Source organism: Symphodus melops (genome assembly GCF_947650265.1).
Source record: "Symphodus melops genome assembly, chromosome: 18".
NCBI classification, from domain to species: domain Eukaryota; kingdom Metazoa; phylum Chordata; class Actinopteri; order Labriformes; family Labridae; genus Symphodus; species Symphodus melops.
Genome location: NC_136708.1, coordinates 15374916 through 15395102, shown reverse-complemented (window position 1 = coordinate 15395102; position 20187 = coordinate 15374916). Strand labels below are relative to the sequence as shown.

Genomic DNA, 20187 nt, shown 5'->3' with positions numbered 1-20187 from the left:
TTCTTCCTTTCTGTGTAGAAGAACCGTTTCTCACATTTATTCAAATACTAATCTGTGATCCATTAATACTCTATGATAGTACAGACAATATGACGGACTCATTCAAAGAGAACCAGAAGGGCCTGCCCTGCAATCATCTAATTGTTAAAAAGGTTCATTAAGATCTCGTAGAAAATGGACAGTTATTATTTTTGTTACACATTTTGGGACATAGAAGATGTTTTAGACATTTCTTGACATGTTTGGAGTTACTAAGTAAATTCTACCCGCGCTATAAACAGGAAAATACGACGGCGAGAGCGGTTTTTCATTTGATCCCAACACAAGGAAGCTAGAATACCTTTAGCTGCTAAAGCTATGACAGCGTCTTCTTCTGTGCAAACTTTTGGTGGTTTCTTGCAGCTGGGAGAGTCTGAAACCTCGCTCAGTGATTCAGTTTCAATGTGTGTTCAAATAATACAGTTTTGCCAAGTGATGATAACAGACATTAATGGAATTATCTGAATGCACTTTCATGGCTGTTTGGCTGTTAAGTCAGCTAATTTTATGAGGAAAGTTTGTTTAGACGCTTCTGTGTTCCTTTATTTTATTTAAGTAGTACTTGCATGCCTTTTCAGTTTGCCTCACTTTTGTTATTGTTGCACTATTATATTCTTTCTTAATATAAAGCTTACTTTTTGAAAATTATTAAAGTTTCTTCCCTTTCCTCTCGTGATCTGGGCTTATAATAAATACTTTAAATCAGGTGAGGACCCATTTATACTCTAACATAAATCTGACAAATTACATACAAACTGCATATTCCTTCTTGTGTGCACAAATGTAAGTCAGAGTTCAAAAGTTAGACAAACAGTGGCATGCTTAGCTTAGAGAGCCTCGGTTGCCAAGAACACAAAGGAATCCAATGCATTGACGGCCTCATCTGTCTCAAGGTGTCCCGGTAAATTCATTCTCTGATGCACGCTCCGATCGCATTCCCAAATCCAAGTTGAGCAACATATTAATTGAAATCGAACGCTGTGTACCAGTTCACCTTGTACGCTCTATGTTAACAGCAAAGTCCAATAGTGTCACCATGTTAATGATCCTACTAGATCACTAATGAACAGCTTTGCTGAGCTGGTAAAAACAGGAAAGAGACAGGAAGGGCGATAAAGGGAAGGACACTGCTCCTCTTCTTCAGTTTATTGGGAAAACACATTGAACCAGAAAGCGTGTGATGGAGAACACTTAGACCCTCTCATCCATTTCACATTGGGAAAGCAAACAGTTAAAGGTGGCATGACCACAAACAAGATTCTATACCTGCTATTTATGATAAATGCGTTAAGATGTTACAATGAACAACATATTTACATAAAACATTGATGGGTTGATTGACTGATTTACTGTAAATCCTCTTCACGTTGTTCTTAAGATTGACCGACTAATAAAAGGTGATTTTCAGATCTGTAAATCAGATATGATGTTACGTTTATTCTATAAACCAGATTTTTCCATGTTGAAAACCGAACAACAGTTTTTGACATCTAAAAATCATATAAAATCTTGGGTTATTCATTTTTTAGTCCCAAGATATGGAGATGTCTACTTAACAAACTGAAAGTACAAACTTTCTAAAAAGCCTTTAAGAATTCACCTCCAGCCTTTTGACAATGACTGTAAATCATTTTGAGGATAACAAGGTTTGATTTACACTTTTTTTTCAGAGGACAGCAGCAGAGAGAGCTTCAGGGAATCGTTGCTTTTCAACACAGGGCCTGAGGCCTGTCAGTCATCTTGACAGACATGTCCTTTCAGAGTAAGAAAATGCACCAAATAGGGTCCCCAGATAAAAGCTGACAAACCAATCAAACACAGACAGAAATTAGACTCTTCAACTTGAGAACTGTCAGTCACAATGATTGGTAAGCTTTGCAGGTGACTCCTCTCCAAGCAGACAACGAAAAGTGTCTGCCATAGATCCCATTTCTGAGAGACATAATGCAATATATCTTATCTCTATCAACATCATATAAAATAATGTGTTGATTAAACATCTCAAATGCAATCAATTTTGTATAATTGCGATTAATGGCTGAAATGATTTTGAATTACCAACAAATGTTACTTTTAAGCAAGCTTAAAATTCCTTATTTTGCATTTCGAAATAAAAAAAAAACATGCTTTAAGTTTTCATTCTTCTGTTAAGGGTTATTCCTGTTTGGATACAAATCTGCTTTTATTTTGGAAGAAATAAGGAACGTGTGGTAGACTGAAGGCTATAACACCAACTCAACCCTGGGAAACAAGAAGTGGTTACGGATCAAAAGTTGAATGAAAACAGCGAAAGAGGACAATAAAAGAAGTGAAACGTTTGATGTCACGTGGTAGACACAGAATAATGTTTGACCATTAAATTACTGCATTACTAATCTGTATTTATCTGCTTTTGATATATTTCACGTGTGTTGTCTTACATCTTGCAAAATGTTGCTGTTTTAAAAACACTGTCAGATGATCTGCCCGTGAAATGTAGCTTCTATAGCTTTCTCTATGTAACATACATGGCCTTGAAGAAAAAATATGCAAAGCAACATATTTATTGGAAGATCCATTTCAATTGATCTTAAAAATAAGTAAAGTTCAATTTAATTTGAATACATGTTTAAAAAAAAAAAAAAATAAATAAAAAAAAAACTATATGTAGCTTCCCCATCACAAAGTGGCTGTTATTGTTTTATTATGTATGAGTGGATGGTGGCATGCATATTTATTTGGATGCACATGACTCTGACTTGCTCATAAGCTCTTTGAACTATCTACCTGTACTTAAACTGCTAAAAACAGGCTTCTCTGCATTTTACCCTCCATTAATGGAAGCCAAATGTCTCCAAAACTCCCTCTCAGATCTCGAGGTCTAGTCGTCTCAACATCAGGCGGGATGTTTACTTTCATCACGTTCTGCGCTGCTGAGGTTTCACCTCAAATCAATAAATGATCCTGTGAGCCGTTTGGTAAACAACTTGTCTTTTTTTGTTTTTATTTTAGATCTGTACACAAGTCACTAATAAGAATGTGTTGTGACAGCACTGTTCTGTCCCATTCTCCTTCACTTGCTCTTGGATTCACTCAAAGAGGAGGGGAAACAGTTTTGCGTGGGAGATTGGATATTCAGTCATCTATGAAGATGTTTGGGGTTTGTTTTTTTTTAAATTTGTGAATGTTGACTGAGCTGTGCTTCGCGTTTGGAACTCTAAAGTGATATGAGGCAAAAAAAAAAAGGAGAGAGTTTAAGAGTTAAATGAGGCAAGCATGAAGGGGTGAACTAAAGGGCCAACGCTGTGAATCATCAAATCAAGACGGCTGCTAATGACGAATTGTAAGACATCAAATGACACGACTTTTTCAGCCCCTTGACTAAAGTTTCCTGGCAGGGGGGCCCGGCTTTCTCCTCTAAAGCCTCATGTTAACGCAAGGCTCACATAATGATCCACAAATCCCCCTACAGTGCTCATGACAGACCGCGGCCCTTTACTTCCTTTTATGTGCTAATCCTTAAAACATGCTTGAAAGAAACAAAACATCTGATGCTGATGGGGCCGAGTCAACTTTTCCGCTGATTATCCGACTAAGTGTGTTTATGTGCGTTTGAGCAGACGGGTGAAGTCGGATCGGCCGCAGCAGCTTGACATGAGTTGGGTTGCAGCAGGGCCGGCGTCACATTATGAAATGAAGTCATGTTGAAGGGAGAGAAGTGTATGTCAAGCTCATTTTGCTCTCTGTCTGCTGCTGTCTGGGCCGATGTAGTGCACAGTGACACTCAAACAGCTCCAAATGAGCACTGATGCCCCGGGTGTTGATGTGTTATGCCATTTGCCGTTTGCCTCATTCATAACTTATGATATTACTCATGGTAATGGCGCAGGCCCTTTTGCCAACATAATGAAACGTGATCAGTAAAAGGAATCTCAAAGTTGGCTGTCATTTCTGTCTCAACATATTCACTGAAGTTAGTTGCTGCAAATCAAAATGTTTGAATTCCTTGATCTCAAAAGTGTAACTTTTTCTGAGGCCTGTTCCAGACAGCTAAATGGATTTCAGCTTTAAAACATTCATCAATAAACATCAATTAGCATTAACAGTACATTCAAACATGCTTTTTTTCTTTTGCTGAAGGCTGACTTTTGGGTAACATCTTGATAAGATAGAAGATTTTGGAAAAAGTTTTGCTTTGAAAAATGTTGGTGTACATTTATCAAACACAAAAAGACAGACATGTTGATATTTGGAATTTCCATTTACAATCACCATGGTACATATGTTTTGGTCATTTATGTCAAAACCTGTTTACCTTACACTATTACATTTCAACAGTATGAATGTCATTTCTATTTTGTTGTAGAAAAAAGCTAATGTCTATTACACCTGGACTATTCAATCCTATTACTGTAACTCTGATGATACGGAACAATTGTGCAAATTCCCAGGACTAGACTCAATGTCGATTGGAATTTTAAACAATGCTAACATCATCTAAAGCCTTCACTTGTTTAATATACAGCTTTGCTGCTGTTTAGATAAAACATCTACCTTTAGTCTAGCTACCACTGGACCACAATTAATAGTGGCATCTAGTGAACATTTTGGTTTGATCGTGTTACACTTCACATTCAGAATAAGTTCACAGTATTAGAAGGATAAGTCCAAAGCTAATGATTTTTTTAAGCTAGGAAGTAGTTAAGTGCATGTGTTAGCTTATTAATAAGTAATATGGATTGATGTCCCATTGTATTGTCTCCATCCATTAAGGCTAAGTATTGGCAAGTAGCTCAAGGAGTAACTTGAGAGTTACCCCACAACATCGTTTGTTGCGGTGCATTCGCACTGGACAAGTCTGTACTTTAATTTAATGACATGTCTAATGCAAACATTGAGTGGCTGAAAGCGTCCTATTTAAAATTCTATATAAAAATCTAATTTAGTGCCGACTATTTTTCCCCCTTTTTTTTTTTAACTGTATCTGATAGATAGTCAACATCAGTAAACTAGAGGTTTTAACAGTCGGAGCTTTTCAACCTGAGCATAACATTTTTTTTATTTATTTTTTCCTAAATTTCCTGAGGGAGTCATCCCAAAGGATCAATAAAGTTTAGTCTAAGTCTAAGTCATTACAGGAAAACCACCATGTGAATATGCTAAGATATATTGTGAGGGATTATAGTCAAATTGGGGACCTAATTCCTTTAGATACTAAACTAAGCAATTACAAAAATTTAGTTTAAAGCTACAAATCAACACAGTTTGAACTTTTGAATTTTTATTTGATGTAACTCAATACAGCAACACTAATTTGATGGGAAAAGTTTAAGAATCTTGGCCATAATTTCAAAGTCACAACAGATTTTTCTCATAGTTAACTACAGCGGGTTCGTGACCTCTTCAGGTACACTGCGAAGCTTCTTTGTCCTGCTGCATTAAGCTGTATTTCATTGCTTGCACAACATTACAATTACTCTGACGTTGACCTCATTGCTGCTGTTTATGTTTACAAGCTCTTTCACGAACACAGTTTTACAGCACGCTTTATTTACTGCAGCTACAGCGAGTTTAATGTATGTTGTCTCGTAAAAAACACACAGTAAAAGCAGCCGCACATTTACTATTACTCTCTTGTGGCTGTTCAGTCTTGTCACACACGCAGAGGCCCACACAACAAACAACGAATGAAGAAAAGACATTGTTTAAGAGTAGAGAAGTTATGCTTGCATTTATACTTTGAAGCTCCTGGCTGACTTAAATGTTTTGTGTATGTATGATTTTGAGCTGGTTAAGCAGAAACCTGGATAAAGTGTAATTTACACTTCAATCAATTGACAGAAATATGATTTATATCATTGCAGATACTGTCACCTTTAGACCATTTCTGTACATTTTTTCTGACTTTACTGTTTCTGTCTTTTACTCATTTTAGCTCCACTCCAACATGTACCCATTGTTAGGCGTTTGACAGATCCCAGTTGTACAAAAATGGCTCTACTTTATTTTCTTAACTATATATGTCTTTTATCAGTTCAACTAATTCTGACAAAATCCCTAAAAAGACAATTGTCATCATTTTTTTTTATCTACTTTAACAAAAAAAAGTGTCATCCGTCAGCAGCATTGGGAGATCTAGGAGAATGAAAATCCCTTGTCCTTTCCTAATCAAAAATGTCTAATTTTTTTATCATTCGGGTGTTCTCGATGCTGGATAGCCCGTGCTTTCATCCCAGGTGGAGGTTTAATTCGAAGCGAGGCGTGGAAATTAAAACAGCGAGCCTATGTGTACCTGTCAATCAATCGTATGTTCATATGAGAAGCTCTCCCGCTCAGCCGCTGACAGACTGAGCCTATTTGATCTGGGCTTTTCAAAGAAGAGGGAGCCTGGATGGCCATCAGAAATCATTTGCTTCTCACCAGGACATTCAAGGGCTATCTTGACAGGACACAATCACACATGGGTTAAGGCAGTATCTGTCGTTAACCTTTTTACTATTACAACTCATTTTGATTTTATTTTATTTTTTAAATTCTTTTATTCAGTCCGAACTTGTTAAATAGCTCAAAAGTGAACAGTCTGAGTGCTGAGTCCACACACTACACCACTCTGAAATATGACGTCACGCAGTCAAATGCAGTTTTAGTCTTGAATCATTAAACATATAACCCTGTTACTCCTTGGCTAGAAGATGCACTGTGATGCTCATACTCAATAATGCATTGGGGTAAAAATAAGTGTTGGTAGTGTAGTTTGAACACAACTGCGTAGCTCAAAGCATATAACAATGTGTTCAATTAATGATCAAGACGAGGGCTTGTGCACATTTCATGGAAGGGGATTCCAAGTTTGTTAGTATCTCGATGCCTTCTTTACATGTCGTCTCCTGCTTCACCCTTCATTTGTTAACATTGATGAAACGTGTCTTTATTGTATTTATTTGCATTCAGAGCTTCATATAATGCAAATATAAGCCAGAGGCATTCAAACTCACGCGTTTGTACCTTAACAAAATGTCAGCCCTATTTAATTTAAGGCTCAATTAAAGGGAATCCTCTCAGTTAATGAATGCCTTAATTGGTCATTTAGAGACAAATAGGTCACCTGGGTATAACTGAGGGAAAGGTAAAGAAAATAATCAGTCACTTTTTAAATGTTTGGTCCCTCTCAGAGTCACGCTGAGGTGAAATCTCAGGAGAACACCTCCTTTGAGATCACTGGAAAACAACTTACTTAGAAGTGGAATCGCTGTAATCATCACACTCATAAAACATGCATCAAAGAGGATTTAAGAGTCAGCCTACGTCAGTATTATAAAGACTGAACGCATTGAGAAATAGGACTTAGGGCTCATGAGTGCACTGCTCCTGTGACATTAGAGAAAGATGGACATAATGACCTTTGAACCAGAATATGATGCACAGAAAACAGTAGAGAGTTGAAGTCAAAAGCAATGAGTGAAGAAACTCCTGATATTTGTTTTACACAATACTAGATTGAATTCAATTCAATTCAAAAGTTAACAAACAAAACATTTCCTTTATCATTCATCTGTCATAAGTTAAAACCTTTCATGCAGCTGTGAAAACTACCTCTTTGTGTTTACAATTCACACTTTCTGTATGTTGCATTACATTCAAGTGTCCTTTTGCATAATTCATGTGTGCGCATAAAAAATTGAAAAGCCTTTCAAAATTTTTTTTTTTTTAGTAACCACACCTTTTAAAGACAGGAAGTGGTGTTCATGACACTCTTTTTCTGCAAAATAAACACTGTTATTCCACTTCAGTCAATCTAATTGCTCTGATATTTAAATTAGCCTTTAATGAATCACATGATGAGGGGTTTGTTCATTCCATTGACAATGAATTTCTCTAAATGACCGGGTTCAACACCAGTTCAACAGTGTGACAATAGCAGAGCCTGACAGTGGCCTCCTGCACCAGCTGCGATCCACTACACATTGCCCTGGGCAACTAAAATGTTAATTGGCCTTCTAATCTGTGATTTTGCTGACTACAATCTGTAAATATTATTTAGCATCAAAGGAAGAAACCAAACAGGGTCACGTCTCAACGTCTTGCTCATTGATTTCCTTCATATCAATAATTACAGATGCTCTGGTAGACTTTAACAATGAAAATATATACATTAAAAATGGATGTCGATAGGGTACATTTCGTATTTTTAATAAAAACAGAGTTCAATTTTAATTCCAATTAATCTGCTGAAAGCAACCTTAAGTATATAATGTGTTTTGACTTCTTTTATTGGGACTTTGAAGAAAATAAAGTATTACACATTGGGATGATGTATGAATACAGACTGCACGTGGAACTGTTGATCAGGTCATTGAGTAGAAAAGTTAAAACCTTATAACAATTATGTTAGTGGCATTAATGACACAGTCAGTAATTATTATTTATTAGTTTAAAAGGGAAATCCTGCACACACAATGTCCGTTGTCTTGTAATTGTCCAAGCTCTCTCGCCCCTTTGAATATATACACAGACAGACATGCATTATTTTGACAGTAATGCACCAAATGGCCTATCAACAGCAACAACTGTTCATCTCCCTGAGACAACCTATGTTGCTTATTGCTGTACATTAGGAGCTTAAAACCCTGCCAGAATCCCATTAATACATCTCATTGCATAAAATTTCCATTTGATTTGTATTCAGAATTTTAGATGACCAGTAAGCACCAGAAAACCCTCATTATTTCATATTCAATCAATCACTCAGCAGTGAGCGCCTGGATTATGCCAGTTTGGACAATGTGTGGTTTCATCTTGATTATGGAGATTGGCATTAAAATCAGAGGAACAATACAGGCTCCTCGCGCATGGCCATTCTCGAGCATGTCACTGTTTCATTACTATTGACAAGCTGCATTATAATGTTCTTAAGTGTCCTCCTTGTCTTTATCAGGTCTGGGTCAAAACAAAGCACTGAGAGCCATTTAGAAAATACTCCTTATGTTGTGGTCTATGAACATCAACTGTGTGGTAACTGAATAAAAAGGTCATTTTAATGCAAAAATAAAATAGATTTAAGGCAATAATCATTCGTATAGTTCATTTTTTTAAGCCCTATGATTAAAATATTGAATACTTTGCATTACTTTGATTTTAGAAGATCTACATCTCTTCAGTTGGAAGATTTGACAAAAGTGACGCCACTCACGACCTTCAAAGCACATTCATAGTGGACAGCTACGTGTTCTCTGTGAGGGATATTCATTTTATTTTGTTTGGTTTGCTGAATGATGCTAGCAAATCACCTCCCAGCTATTTAACTATGTAGACCACAACAGGCAAAAGGCAGGGCAGCTAAGAGTTGGGAGGAAGGAAAATATGTTTTCTATTTCCAGTGAGATATATTCCCATGTTTCTTGAACAGCTTCTTTAAAACAATTTCTGAAAAACCTGAAGCTTGAGCAGTACATTGGTTAGCTGAAATTCTTGGCCTACATGAACTCATCACGGTTGTCTGAATCACTATATACGTTTCCCAATAGAAAACAATACAAACTGTGCTTTGGGGGGGGGATTTGGAAAGGCTCTCGTCATGAAGGTTTGGAGATGTTGTCATACACCAGAGTTTACAATGCCTTCAGAAACATCTGCAGCATATGTAGCAGAGCAGCCTTTTGTCACCACTACAGTTAGTGGACACTTCGTATATGAATGTGCTTTAAAATGTTAAAGAAGTAGCGTTTGTCATATTGGTTGCAAATGGAAGAAGTGTTAATTCATGATAATAAAAAGAAACGTTCCACATTGACCCCGTCAGTATGAACCTTAAACCTCACACATCCATCAGCCTCTTTGAATTGATTTTTTGGACACTCCTTTCAACAAGATGCCATTATGCATCACTTATTACATAGGGTTTTAGTAAACGCACATAAATGCTAATATCAGAACTTAAAGATCATCATGTTTTGAATGCTGTGAAATTGCATTTACATATTACCAAGCCTGTATAAGTTTCATCTATCAGCTGGATTTACGTCATCGCAATCGGCTGGAGGACTTTGAGAAATACACTTTGAAAAATGAAAGTCATTGTAGCAAACACTGTCATAAGCACATTATGTTTTCACTCAGGTGTCTGGGTCCGCACTTTCATCACCACAGCAAAGTGCTGCTGTCACACAACAAGAATCTCGGGGTTGACGAAGGCGGGGGATGGGCTGTTTTTTTTTTTTTTCTTCTTTTTTTGAGTCCACAAACTTTTTCAATTTCACTGTCAATTTCCTGGGTAATTACTGGCGCTTTTGATGGACTTTTTATGACACCGGCTCCCCTCCTGTGAGACGTCGCACGTGCTTTTTTTCTTGCTGCAAGAGGATGGGGGCAGCAGTTTCCACGTTTGACACCAATTCCCACCTCACATAAGTGGACCTTGTCATCACTGGTGACCCCTGTGGCGTTCTCTCCACAGGATGAGTCCGGACAGTGAGGCCAGCTGTACTTTATCTGCACCACTAGGCTGAAGATGGGTCGACTGAACCATGACCTCATAATGTGTGTGCGTGCGTCTGTGCGTGCGTGCGTGCGTGCGTGCGAGGGCAAAGTTTGGGAAAATACACAGCGGTGGAGTTTTATGTGCCCTGAATTTTAAAGCGTCCTAAACCGTCAGGTCGGTCGGTAAAAATGAAGCATAAATAACAAATCAAAAAGGAGCCCCGAGAGCTCTATTTCCTCTTAATCTTTCCAGATCAGCAGGCTTGACAAATCAGCCAAACAAGAGAAGGGTTCAGGGGGGGCTTACTGGCCAGCACTGTCTGGATGGCACTCAGTCTAAAGAGATCAGAACACCAAGCACATCTCCCGCGAGATCGATGGGCCGACAAACAGATGAGCCCACAGGCCGGGGGTCACAGATCATTAAAAGCCATCTATCAGCGCCTTTCAAGCCTTCTAATTCCCCCCAAATCGAATATTTCCATGTAAATATGTCAAAACAGGAATGAAATTAGCGCCGTAGTTTATTGACTGTGATAAAATCTGAAAAGCACCACTGCACATAATTACATACTTGTCAGAGCCATAAAAATTAGCTTTATTATCAATGGAATGGTTTTGTACAACTTCATTTAGGTCCGATATCTTCCAGATGGGGCTGCTCTCTGCACTTGAGCAGTTTTTATGCAGCACACACACACGCAGACACACACAGACTTTTTTCATCCCTTTATTTCCTGTGCTGAGGCAAAGAGAGAGAGAGAGAGAGAGAGAGAGAGAGAGAGAGAGAGCGAGCGAGAGAGAAAAAAAGAAGAAGGAGTGAAAGAGAAGCTGATATCTGTGGCGGAGTAGAGGGCCACATCAGCTGTGAAGTTTTTGATCTCATTAACGATACTGGCCTCCATTGTGAACCCTAATCGCACACAAATCAAAAAGTTGGTGGTGTTAAAGATGCAGAGGGTAAGAGGGCAGCCGTTTCATCCCCGTTTAGAGCTGATGCCCTACAACAAGAGAGCACATGCCGACATATTCGCTCATTTGCACGACTTGTGGGAAACTGCGTGAGGATTTAAAGTATCTGGGGCGGCTGGGATCTGCTGTGTTTCACTTCCTGTCTGGCGTGCCCCCCCAACCCCACACACATACACACACACACACACACACACACACACTCTCTCAGCTGCTGCCTCTGTGAAGCTGCTCTAGCGTGTCAGCCGTCTGCACTAACAGTTTTACGCCCATATTTTATTTAGCTTTTCATTATTTGTTGCTATTCCATCTTTTCCAAACTCCATTATCATATCAATTATCATCTCAGTCACACGTCCTGATTTCCACTCAAATCACATTTGCATCAAGTCGATAATGCACCCTGCTTACTGAATTATTTAGTTAACAACTTGAACTAGAAGGGATGATTCATATTTAAAACAGACACCTCTTCTTAATGGCAGCTTCTGCTTAATCCTTACGGAGAGCCTCGACTCTCTCGACATGAACCTTTCACATGCTCACCCCGAGCAGCACATGGAGACACAGCCAGTAAAATGATAAGAGTCAGAGGTTTAAACACCTTCCTGTCAGGCTCAACTATTTACAAAACACTTGAGATGCTTTTTGTGACAACACAATGGGCTAAAAAAAAAAAGAAAAAAAAAAAAAAGAAGAGGAAACTTAATGGTAGTACGTTTGATTGATTGAACCGAAAAAAAATATTGCATCCGAACTTCAGATAAATAAATGTGAATGTGCACACTAACCTTTATATGTGTTTCAAGAGAAAGTGTTTCAGGTTGATGACACAATATTATCAAATCATACAATATGAAAAATGTTGGACTCTCAGTGTAAATATCCAGAAACTTTGATTTTTTAACATGAAACCAGCTAATTCAGTGTTCTCCGCTGTGTGTACGACCTGGTCCGTTATTTTAAGAGGTGAGGGGAACCACTGAGAATAACATACCGTAGCTCAGGGGTTCAAATCTTTTTCTTTCTTTTTTTTTAAGATGTAAAATTGAAGAGTTCCTCTCCTGAAAAGAACAGCCTGGCAGCAAATTAGTAGCTACAGGTGGCTCATTTTACAGCCAGTGTTAATGAACTCGAGCTGTCAAGGAGCATCAGGAAACACTCACTTTAAAACTAAGCCGTTGGATGTAGTAGTATGTTCAGATCATTAGGTCTCTTAGTAAGTTTAAAAATGTTTCTGATGATCGTTTGGTTCGTTGATTAAATCCTCTGTGGATGTAAAGATTACACTGACTTCTGTTTTTGTTTCTTCTATCGACATTTTAGCGTCCAACACATTAATGCAATAAAAAAATCTACACTAGCAAATGAGATCAATCAGACTGTTCGATGACACTATATGAAAGGTGGACTCTTTGTTTGTTCAGTCAATCATGAGAGTATTTGCCTCATCGTCCTTGGAGAAGAAACTTACCTGAAAACGATCCCATCCACTCGGTTTGTTATACGTTACATACAGATCATGTTTCTTCTTCAGGTTCTGTGATTATTCATGAGTGCAGAATCTTCACATGCGAGCTAGCCTAAGAACAATGTTGAGAGGATCACCTCCCCTCACCCTTTGGGATTGGCCCTTTGAGAAATAGTTTGTTGCATAGAGGATTTGTTTGATGGAGGGATCTCATTACCCCGGACAAAGGACACAAACACCATCTGCCCGGAGGCAGTGATTAGAAAACGTTAACGCACCTCCCATGTTGCCGATCATAGGTATTCAAAAACGCTCTCCAATACCTTAACCTATCACTAATGAATGTATTAACAATGTTTTGGCTCTTGAGAGTCACTTTCCAAGTCGTCTGCAGACACTGGAGCGTTGTTAATAAGAGCTCTCCTTACTAACGGACTTTCTCTTAACGCTTCCCAAGTGTGCCGTGATATCGTCTTTAAAAAGCAGGAAAATTGCAGAAAGTAATGAAGCAGAAATTCAGCACAAAGTAAGACTTTTTAGGGTCAGATTTCAAATTAAAGGAGGTAAGTTCACTGAAGACAGTCAGAGTTTGTTTGTTTTTTTTAATTGATTGATTTTTATAGGATGATATAGTAGTTACATACTGTAGACCCAACAGTGATCCGGCCTGAGGGAGCATCTCGTGACATGAAGGGAAAACTTTGATTTTAAAAAAGGCAGAAACATTGAGCCAATGGACTCTTTTGTGGGTAGCCACCGAGGCTAAGAAATTGCTTTAGCAGAAGAATAGATAGATGGATGGATGGATAGATGGATAGATAGATAGATACTTTATTGATCCTGAGGGAAATTCAAGCGGTTGTTCACGCACAAACTGTAGATCCTTTTAAAACATTCAGGAAGTAATATTACGGGGCGGCAGCACTGACTGGACCAGAACAGCATATGCCACTCATATTGATTGTTATTCAGATTGCTTTCCAAGGTTTCTTTGGAAACGCAGTCATGTAAACAATTATCACCTTGAGCTCCTGACGTTTCCAGTAACATCATTATTTATACTCTGCATGATTTAAGCCCATTGATCACTGACCAAGCCGCCTGTGAGACTGTGATTTGCATTCCCCCTTTGGGACAGTCGACTGAATTAAAAAATCGGAAACTAAAGTTGAGCCGAAGGACTGGTCCATCTCCTGATTCAAGAAACGCGCGGCATCTCGTGCTGCGTGTCGAACAAATGAGTCGCTCGGTGAAAAACAGACACACTGACTGATGGTGCGATAATAAAGCACAATATTCATGCCACTCTTCGGGGAATAACAGCGTGTTACTTACCTGCTAACAAAGCTATGACACAAGTGAGTGTTTCTAATTTATGCCACAAACACTGACAATGATATTCGTCTGTACTTCAGTGTGTGCGAGCTGAACGTTAACAAACATGCGAGCATGTCTCGCAGGGCAGGAGGATTTATCTGCGACGATTATTTGAATTGACTCGAGCTTCTATTTGTTTGTCTTTTACTTCAGTGACTGAAGGCTGAAACAAACGTATAGACTGGGCTATATTTCTAAAGTCACCCTCTATTTCAGCTGACCGTTTTCCCAAGATCCCTCTTCTCCCACTTGTCTAATTACCATAGAAGTCTTTTTTCAACCCCCCCCCCCCACCTCCATCTTTCCCCGAAGGAGGCCACATGCAACTATAATTGCCTCCCTCATTAGTTATGTTTTCACAAGACGGGATAGGGGGCAATTAATTTTATCACTTAATTTTGTCACTGATATTTCCACTGCCTCGGTATTGATGTGTCCACCTCGGCCGGGCCCATTTTTCAGGAAAATTAATTGACAAAGCTGTAAAATTTATCAACATATCACCAGATTAGGCGACAAATTGATGCAATGAGGGAATCAATTGTGTTTCTGTCAGTGGGGTGCGACAGCGCAGCCCTGCGCAGGGACCGGACGAGCCAGACCACTGTGAGAGTGACTTCTGTGGCAGGTAACGTGATTTATGTTTTTATTTAGACGGGGGGCATAAATCAGAGTGAGTTACAAGCGCAGGGCTGCCTCCTCCCTGCAGAGTCACACGATTGCCTGCTCGAAGCGTGCGCGACACACAAAGTTTACGCGCAGACACAGAAGTGCGCGTGCACAACGTTGGACTTGAATGTGCTGTGATCAAAGTCGATCAAAAGATTGAGGAAAAGAACGGAAACCAAATCAACTGACGCTAAAGTAAGATGAGAGTAACTAAAAGATGTGCATGAAGAGCCTGGAAAGATCCATGAATGCCTTTTTTTTTTTTTTTTTTACCGTATGTTACGTACTATAAGTCGCATTTATTTAGAAATTTATTTCACAAAATCCAAGACCAAAATGAGACATTTCATCTGGGGGGAAAAAAAAAAAGGTCAATGAGGTCAAATGGTAGCAAAGCTTACCGTGTGTCCTCCGAGTCCCCGCTCTGACTGCAGCGTCTGAAAAAAATTGAAATAAAATGTGTTTAGTCTGTCGTTGCTACAGATGAGAAGGAAATGTCTTAACATCAGCCCGAGTCTTTCAGGTGAGGCGACATTAAGCCTCTGTGACCAGCTCAACCACTTGAGTTCATAGTTTCTTCGACTGAAAAATAAAAAAAAGAGCTGGGTGGGTTGTTTTAACAACATGTGGACCTTTGGATAATGCCAGCACATGAACGCACCAAACTTTTGACCCTGTAGTTGAGACACCAGTCCCCTCCAGTATCACCCGACCCCGCCCATCTGTGCTCCATCTGCTCAACATATCACAACAGTTTGTGACAGTCGGTCTATCAAAAGCACTCAGCTGACCCTAATGCAATCCTTCAAAACATGGTGAGAACAAATTGAGGACAAAATGGCCACAGCCCATCACCTACTGTTCATCCTCTCAGGAGGGCAAACATTTTATCCTCAGCAGAAGAGTAGGGAGGAGGAGGGGGGGGGGGGGAAAACCTGAATAACACAGCGTCTCGAGAAGCAAGCAGGAGAATTGCTTGGGCGCCGGCACTGTCATGTCTGTATAAACAGGCATTGATTTTTCTGTCCAGCTCTGGCACCTCAGCCATTTATTCTCAGCTTTGTGGTTGGGGCCCGGCGGGGGCTGGAGAAATTCTGTTACAGTCGAGTCGGGCCCTTGAGGCCTGTGTGTGAGAATAGATTTCACCTGTAAACGAGGAAAGGGACTGGAGCCACTTAACAAGGGCAGCCCGTGTCACCAGAGGGCAGGACGGGTGAAGTCACACTGGATGGATAATGACACATACTGAAGAAAGAGAGGGAGAAGAGAAGAAGGGAGAGATGATTGATACTGCGGAGGACAAAGAAAGGGAATAGAGGGTTTTAAAGCCAGAAGTGGAAAGAAGGAAGGAAACAAGGAAAAGAGAGAGAAAGGGGGTGATGGCATTGAGTGGATAGTGCACATACGTCTCTTGCCCCCCAATTTCCAACTCTATCTACTGTACTATTTCTACAATAAAAAGGCACAAAAAGCCTAAAAAAAAATAAGAGAAAAATATTCACAAATGTCTCTTTGGAGCGCCTTTTCTTTGGAAACGTCTTAAACATGACCAAAATGATGTGAAACTCGATTCTGCCCACAGAAGCTTTTTGTCATTTTATTCAGAGGCTCCCAATCTCAGCTTCTTAAAGTACTCATTATAAACTGCTGAGCTAGGTAGCTAGGTCATATATCAGTGGTTTTGGGGTAGTGTATTCAGAAAGTCTACGCTAACACGTGTATGCTACTTGATGAAAAGTAAGGCTGCTAATTTTTAAATGACCTCGTGCTCTTAAAATGTTTCACGTGTGTTTAAATAATCTGTCGTTTTGTAAGGAAGGTGCCTGAAGGGACGACATTAAAAATGGTTGTCAAGTCTCCTTTTCATGCACTTCATTGCAGCTTACTTCAAAAAACACCCAGATCCATTTCGAGTATTATATCTGCTGAAGCACAAGTATATCAGTCAAATACCACTATAAACTTGGACAACCAAGAGGTAACTTTTACTGGTGAGCAGTGAGGCTGAGAGTCCAACTTATAAGAAGTAGGGCGGCTGCAGTTATTATCCAGTACGTCTGGGAATTATAGTACAAATGTTTCAAGTAGTGCAGCACGGCCCTCAGAGAGCAACATAAGAGATATACTGTGTGCTGAGGAACACCTGGCAGTGTGGGAGGGGTCAGACAGAATCTGGCAACCTGACACTTGTAAGAGCCAACTCATAATACATAATACATTTTTATTTAATGGCGCCTTTCAAGCCACCCAAGGTCGCCTTACAGTGGATAAAAACAATACATTAGGTTAAAACCAAACATAAAAACAAACAATCATTTTGTTACTATAAACCCCCAAGCATGAATGATAATAACTGGATCAGAAGATGAGATAATAATAACATCCTGTTATTCCATAGGTCAATGGGAGAATAATGATTAACTCCACATATGTATTATTTTGTGTTCAGCAGAATACTGTACTAATTTGTCGAATTCTGTCGAATTGATGAAGTTGCATCTCAGAAAATGTTCCGTCTGCTGCACACTGGATATGTATGAGTAAACTTAGATTTTGCCAAGTAGACTGCTGCTATATCGGTAATTTTGATAGAACTTAAGTTAAGTTCTATATCAGGGCTGGGAATCTTCGGTTGTCTCATGATTGGATTCAATTTCAAATCTTGGGTTCACAATTCAATTCAGAATCTTTTTTCTCCGTTCAAATCCATTCAGGATTCTTTGATCCAGGATTCAAAGTCTATTTTTGAATTAGTGCATACTTCAGGATCTACTCCAGTCATCTGTGAGACCGGCTGGATTTCATGTTGCTCCCTTTGGCATTCGACTGAGTTAAAGAGCAACCTTTAGCACTGAGCCGGAAGTGACTGTTTAGTTTTTGTAAGTTATGAATAGATTTAAAATCTTAGAGTCCTGAAGAACTGTTTTTACCAAGTCCAACTCGTAGCCTCTTCAGGTTGAAGTTTCCCCCCCCGGTCTCTATTTCACCTGTTGAGTTTCCACCTGCAGGTTTTCCTCCGTGTACTCCGGTTCATAAAAGTTTGTCTTGTATCCACAGAAAGCCGCGTGTCATAGGTCATTTATAAATTGCTCACTTATCAGTTTGCTGTCTCTTTTGAGCACAGTAGGAAGAACAGCTGATCAGAGTGTGGCGGGGGGGGAAGAGCAGTGAAAACGTTTGAATGGTGAAGTCAAGTGCTGGAAGAATTCTAAAGAAAGACTAGAGATGGGCATTTACAGAAATCTAAATACTGGAGAACTAACATTACCTTACGGATGTGTACTTGAGTTGCCGCTTCTTAAAATCAGTTTGAAAATATTTTTAAAAATGAAGCCTGCTATGTTTCCTGCAGTGTCTCAGTAATGTGAGAGTCTAGAAGACACGTTGCTGTGTTGCACAATTAAGCTATAACAATAGGTGCTCGAGTACTACAATGTTACTTAAAGGTCCCATATTATGCTTGAATATGGCAGAATGAAGGGGTGGAGCCGACTGACATCTCCTGCCGGCTGCCGCTATGACAAACAACATCAACAAGCACCTCATATAACCCCAGTTCAAAAATAGCAAACTATCCCTTTAACGGTTGGAGACGTGGTCAAATTAATTTTATTCTAATTTTAAACATCCTCTAAGTCCAACCATGTATCCAAGTATGTTAAGGGACTGTGATTAGAATTCAAATTAACTTGTGAGGGTTTAAACAAAGCTTGACTGTAAATGTGAGATCAGCAGAATATTATAAGATCTAAAAGGACACATTAAAATCCTAAAATTCTCAATCTTAAAGTCTGCTTTTACTTTATGAGACAAATTGTTAGAAGTGGTTCAAAGACAAAGCCGACTTTAACGTCAAAAGAACCTGTAATTGCGGGGAATTAAAGACAAACAGTGACACGCGCACGAGCCCGCGTGTGCTGTAGGAAAGCGAGCAGCTCTGTGAAGTTTCAGCCCAGAGTGACAGTAATGATAGTGTGTGAAGGTTAACTCGTGGAGAAATCGAAGCTCTCCTGCTGCATGCGAAGAAGAGGGGCAGGTTTGAAAACTACTTATTAGTCAAACTGGGTAACAACGGCGCCACCCGCACGCTATAATCAAATCACTACATATACCTAGCTGAATGTGAGAAGAAACCAACCTTCCAACCCTGACAGGAGGGTTATTTTTACTGATTCGTTTCCTGCCTATTGTCATATGCACTTATTGAACACCACGCTATAAACAAAAGGAAACAAATACAATGAAGCACGAGCGGGGAGGAGAGGAAGTAGGATTTTTAGGTCCTATTATGAACAAGTCTTTTTGTTTTCCCCTCTCTGCCCTCGAGGTTAACCATGCAATTGTTTGTGGGATACATGTACAGCGCGATGCAATTTTAATGACCCCCAGCATGCACAGATTTCCCCGATCCAGTTTTTATTTGGTAGCAAACACTCCCACTTGTCTTCTCTGTGATCAATACGTGCAGTCTTGGAGCGAGGCGACAGGGTTTTAATGTTGTTTTACGAGATCAGATGGCTCCCTTTGATCCCCCGCTGCGATCCGTCTGATCTCCTACATCCGACAGGCTCCGGCGTTCGGATGTGTATTATGTTAAGGAAGAGGACGAATGGAAGGAGAGGGAAACAACAGTGTCCCCGTGCCAGGAAGTATTTGTTCACCAGGAAATAATACCAAAAATAAATAAATAAATAAGTGGTTCTTCTTGTTGCTGGTGAGGTTTTGTTTTAGTAAATGAAAACTCACAGCTGTGTCCTAAAAGGCACACACGAGGACAGCAGAAGCTCAGGGTCTGGTAATGTTTCTTACTGTGTCATGAAGGGGGAAAAAAAGGCAGAAGGATCAGACCTTAAAGGGATTTTTACAGTTACTAGTCGTTTCTGTTTCTCACTGTACAAATAGCATAATGTTGAGCAATTTTGTGTTGTTTTTTTCTCCCCCGATTAAAAGTGTTTTAATTGTGCAGTCAAACAAACAGTTGGTATATATTGAACAGGATCTCAGCTCACATTTAGAAAGAGGTTTTTATTTAACTAAGGAGACTTTGATTTGGAAGGAACCGGTTATCTCGGCACGCCTTCATGATCTCATTTGTATTGCTTGAACTGAATGTTTTCGTATCGTTCATAATGTTAAGGTAAGCAATCAGCATCTTCCATTAGAGGAATGGATGGAGGAGATTTGGGGCAAGAGTAATTAGCTTTTTA

General features: G+C 39.5%; 1 protein-coding gene across 4 annotated transcripts in view; it reads right to left on the bottom strand.

Moving 5' to 3' along the window:
• LOC306839504 (uncharacterized protein) overlaps positions 1–20187 on the bottom strand; it is a 106631-nt gene that overhangs the window by 42660 nt on the left and 43784 nt on the right. For all 4 annotated transcript variants that reach the window (XR_013781206.1, XR_013781207.1, XM_079368243.1 and 1 more), the window contains one exon: positions 15382–15417. Coding sequence is in view for 2 of the 4 variants with exons in the window: in XM_079368243.1 (XP_079224369.1) it covers positions 15382–15417 (36 nt within the window). In the remaining 2 variants the exon portion in view is untranslated. The remainder of the gene's footprint in view (positions 1–15381; positions 15418–20187) is intronic.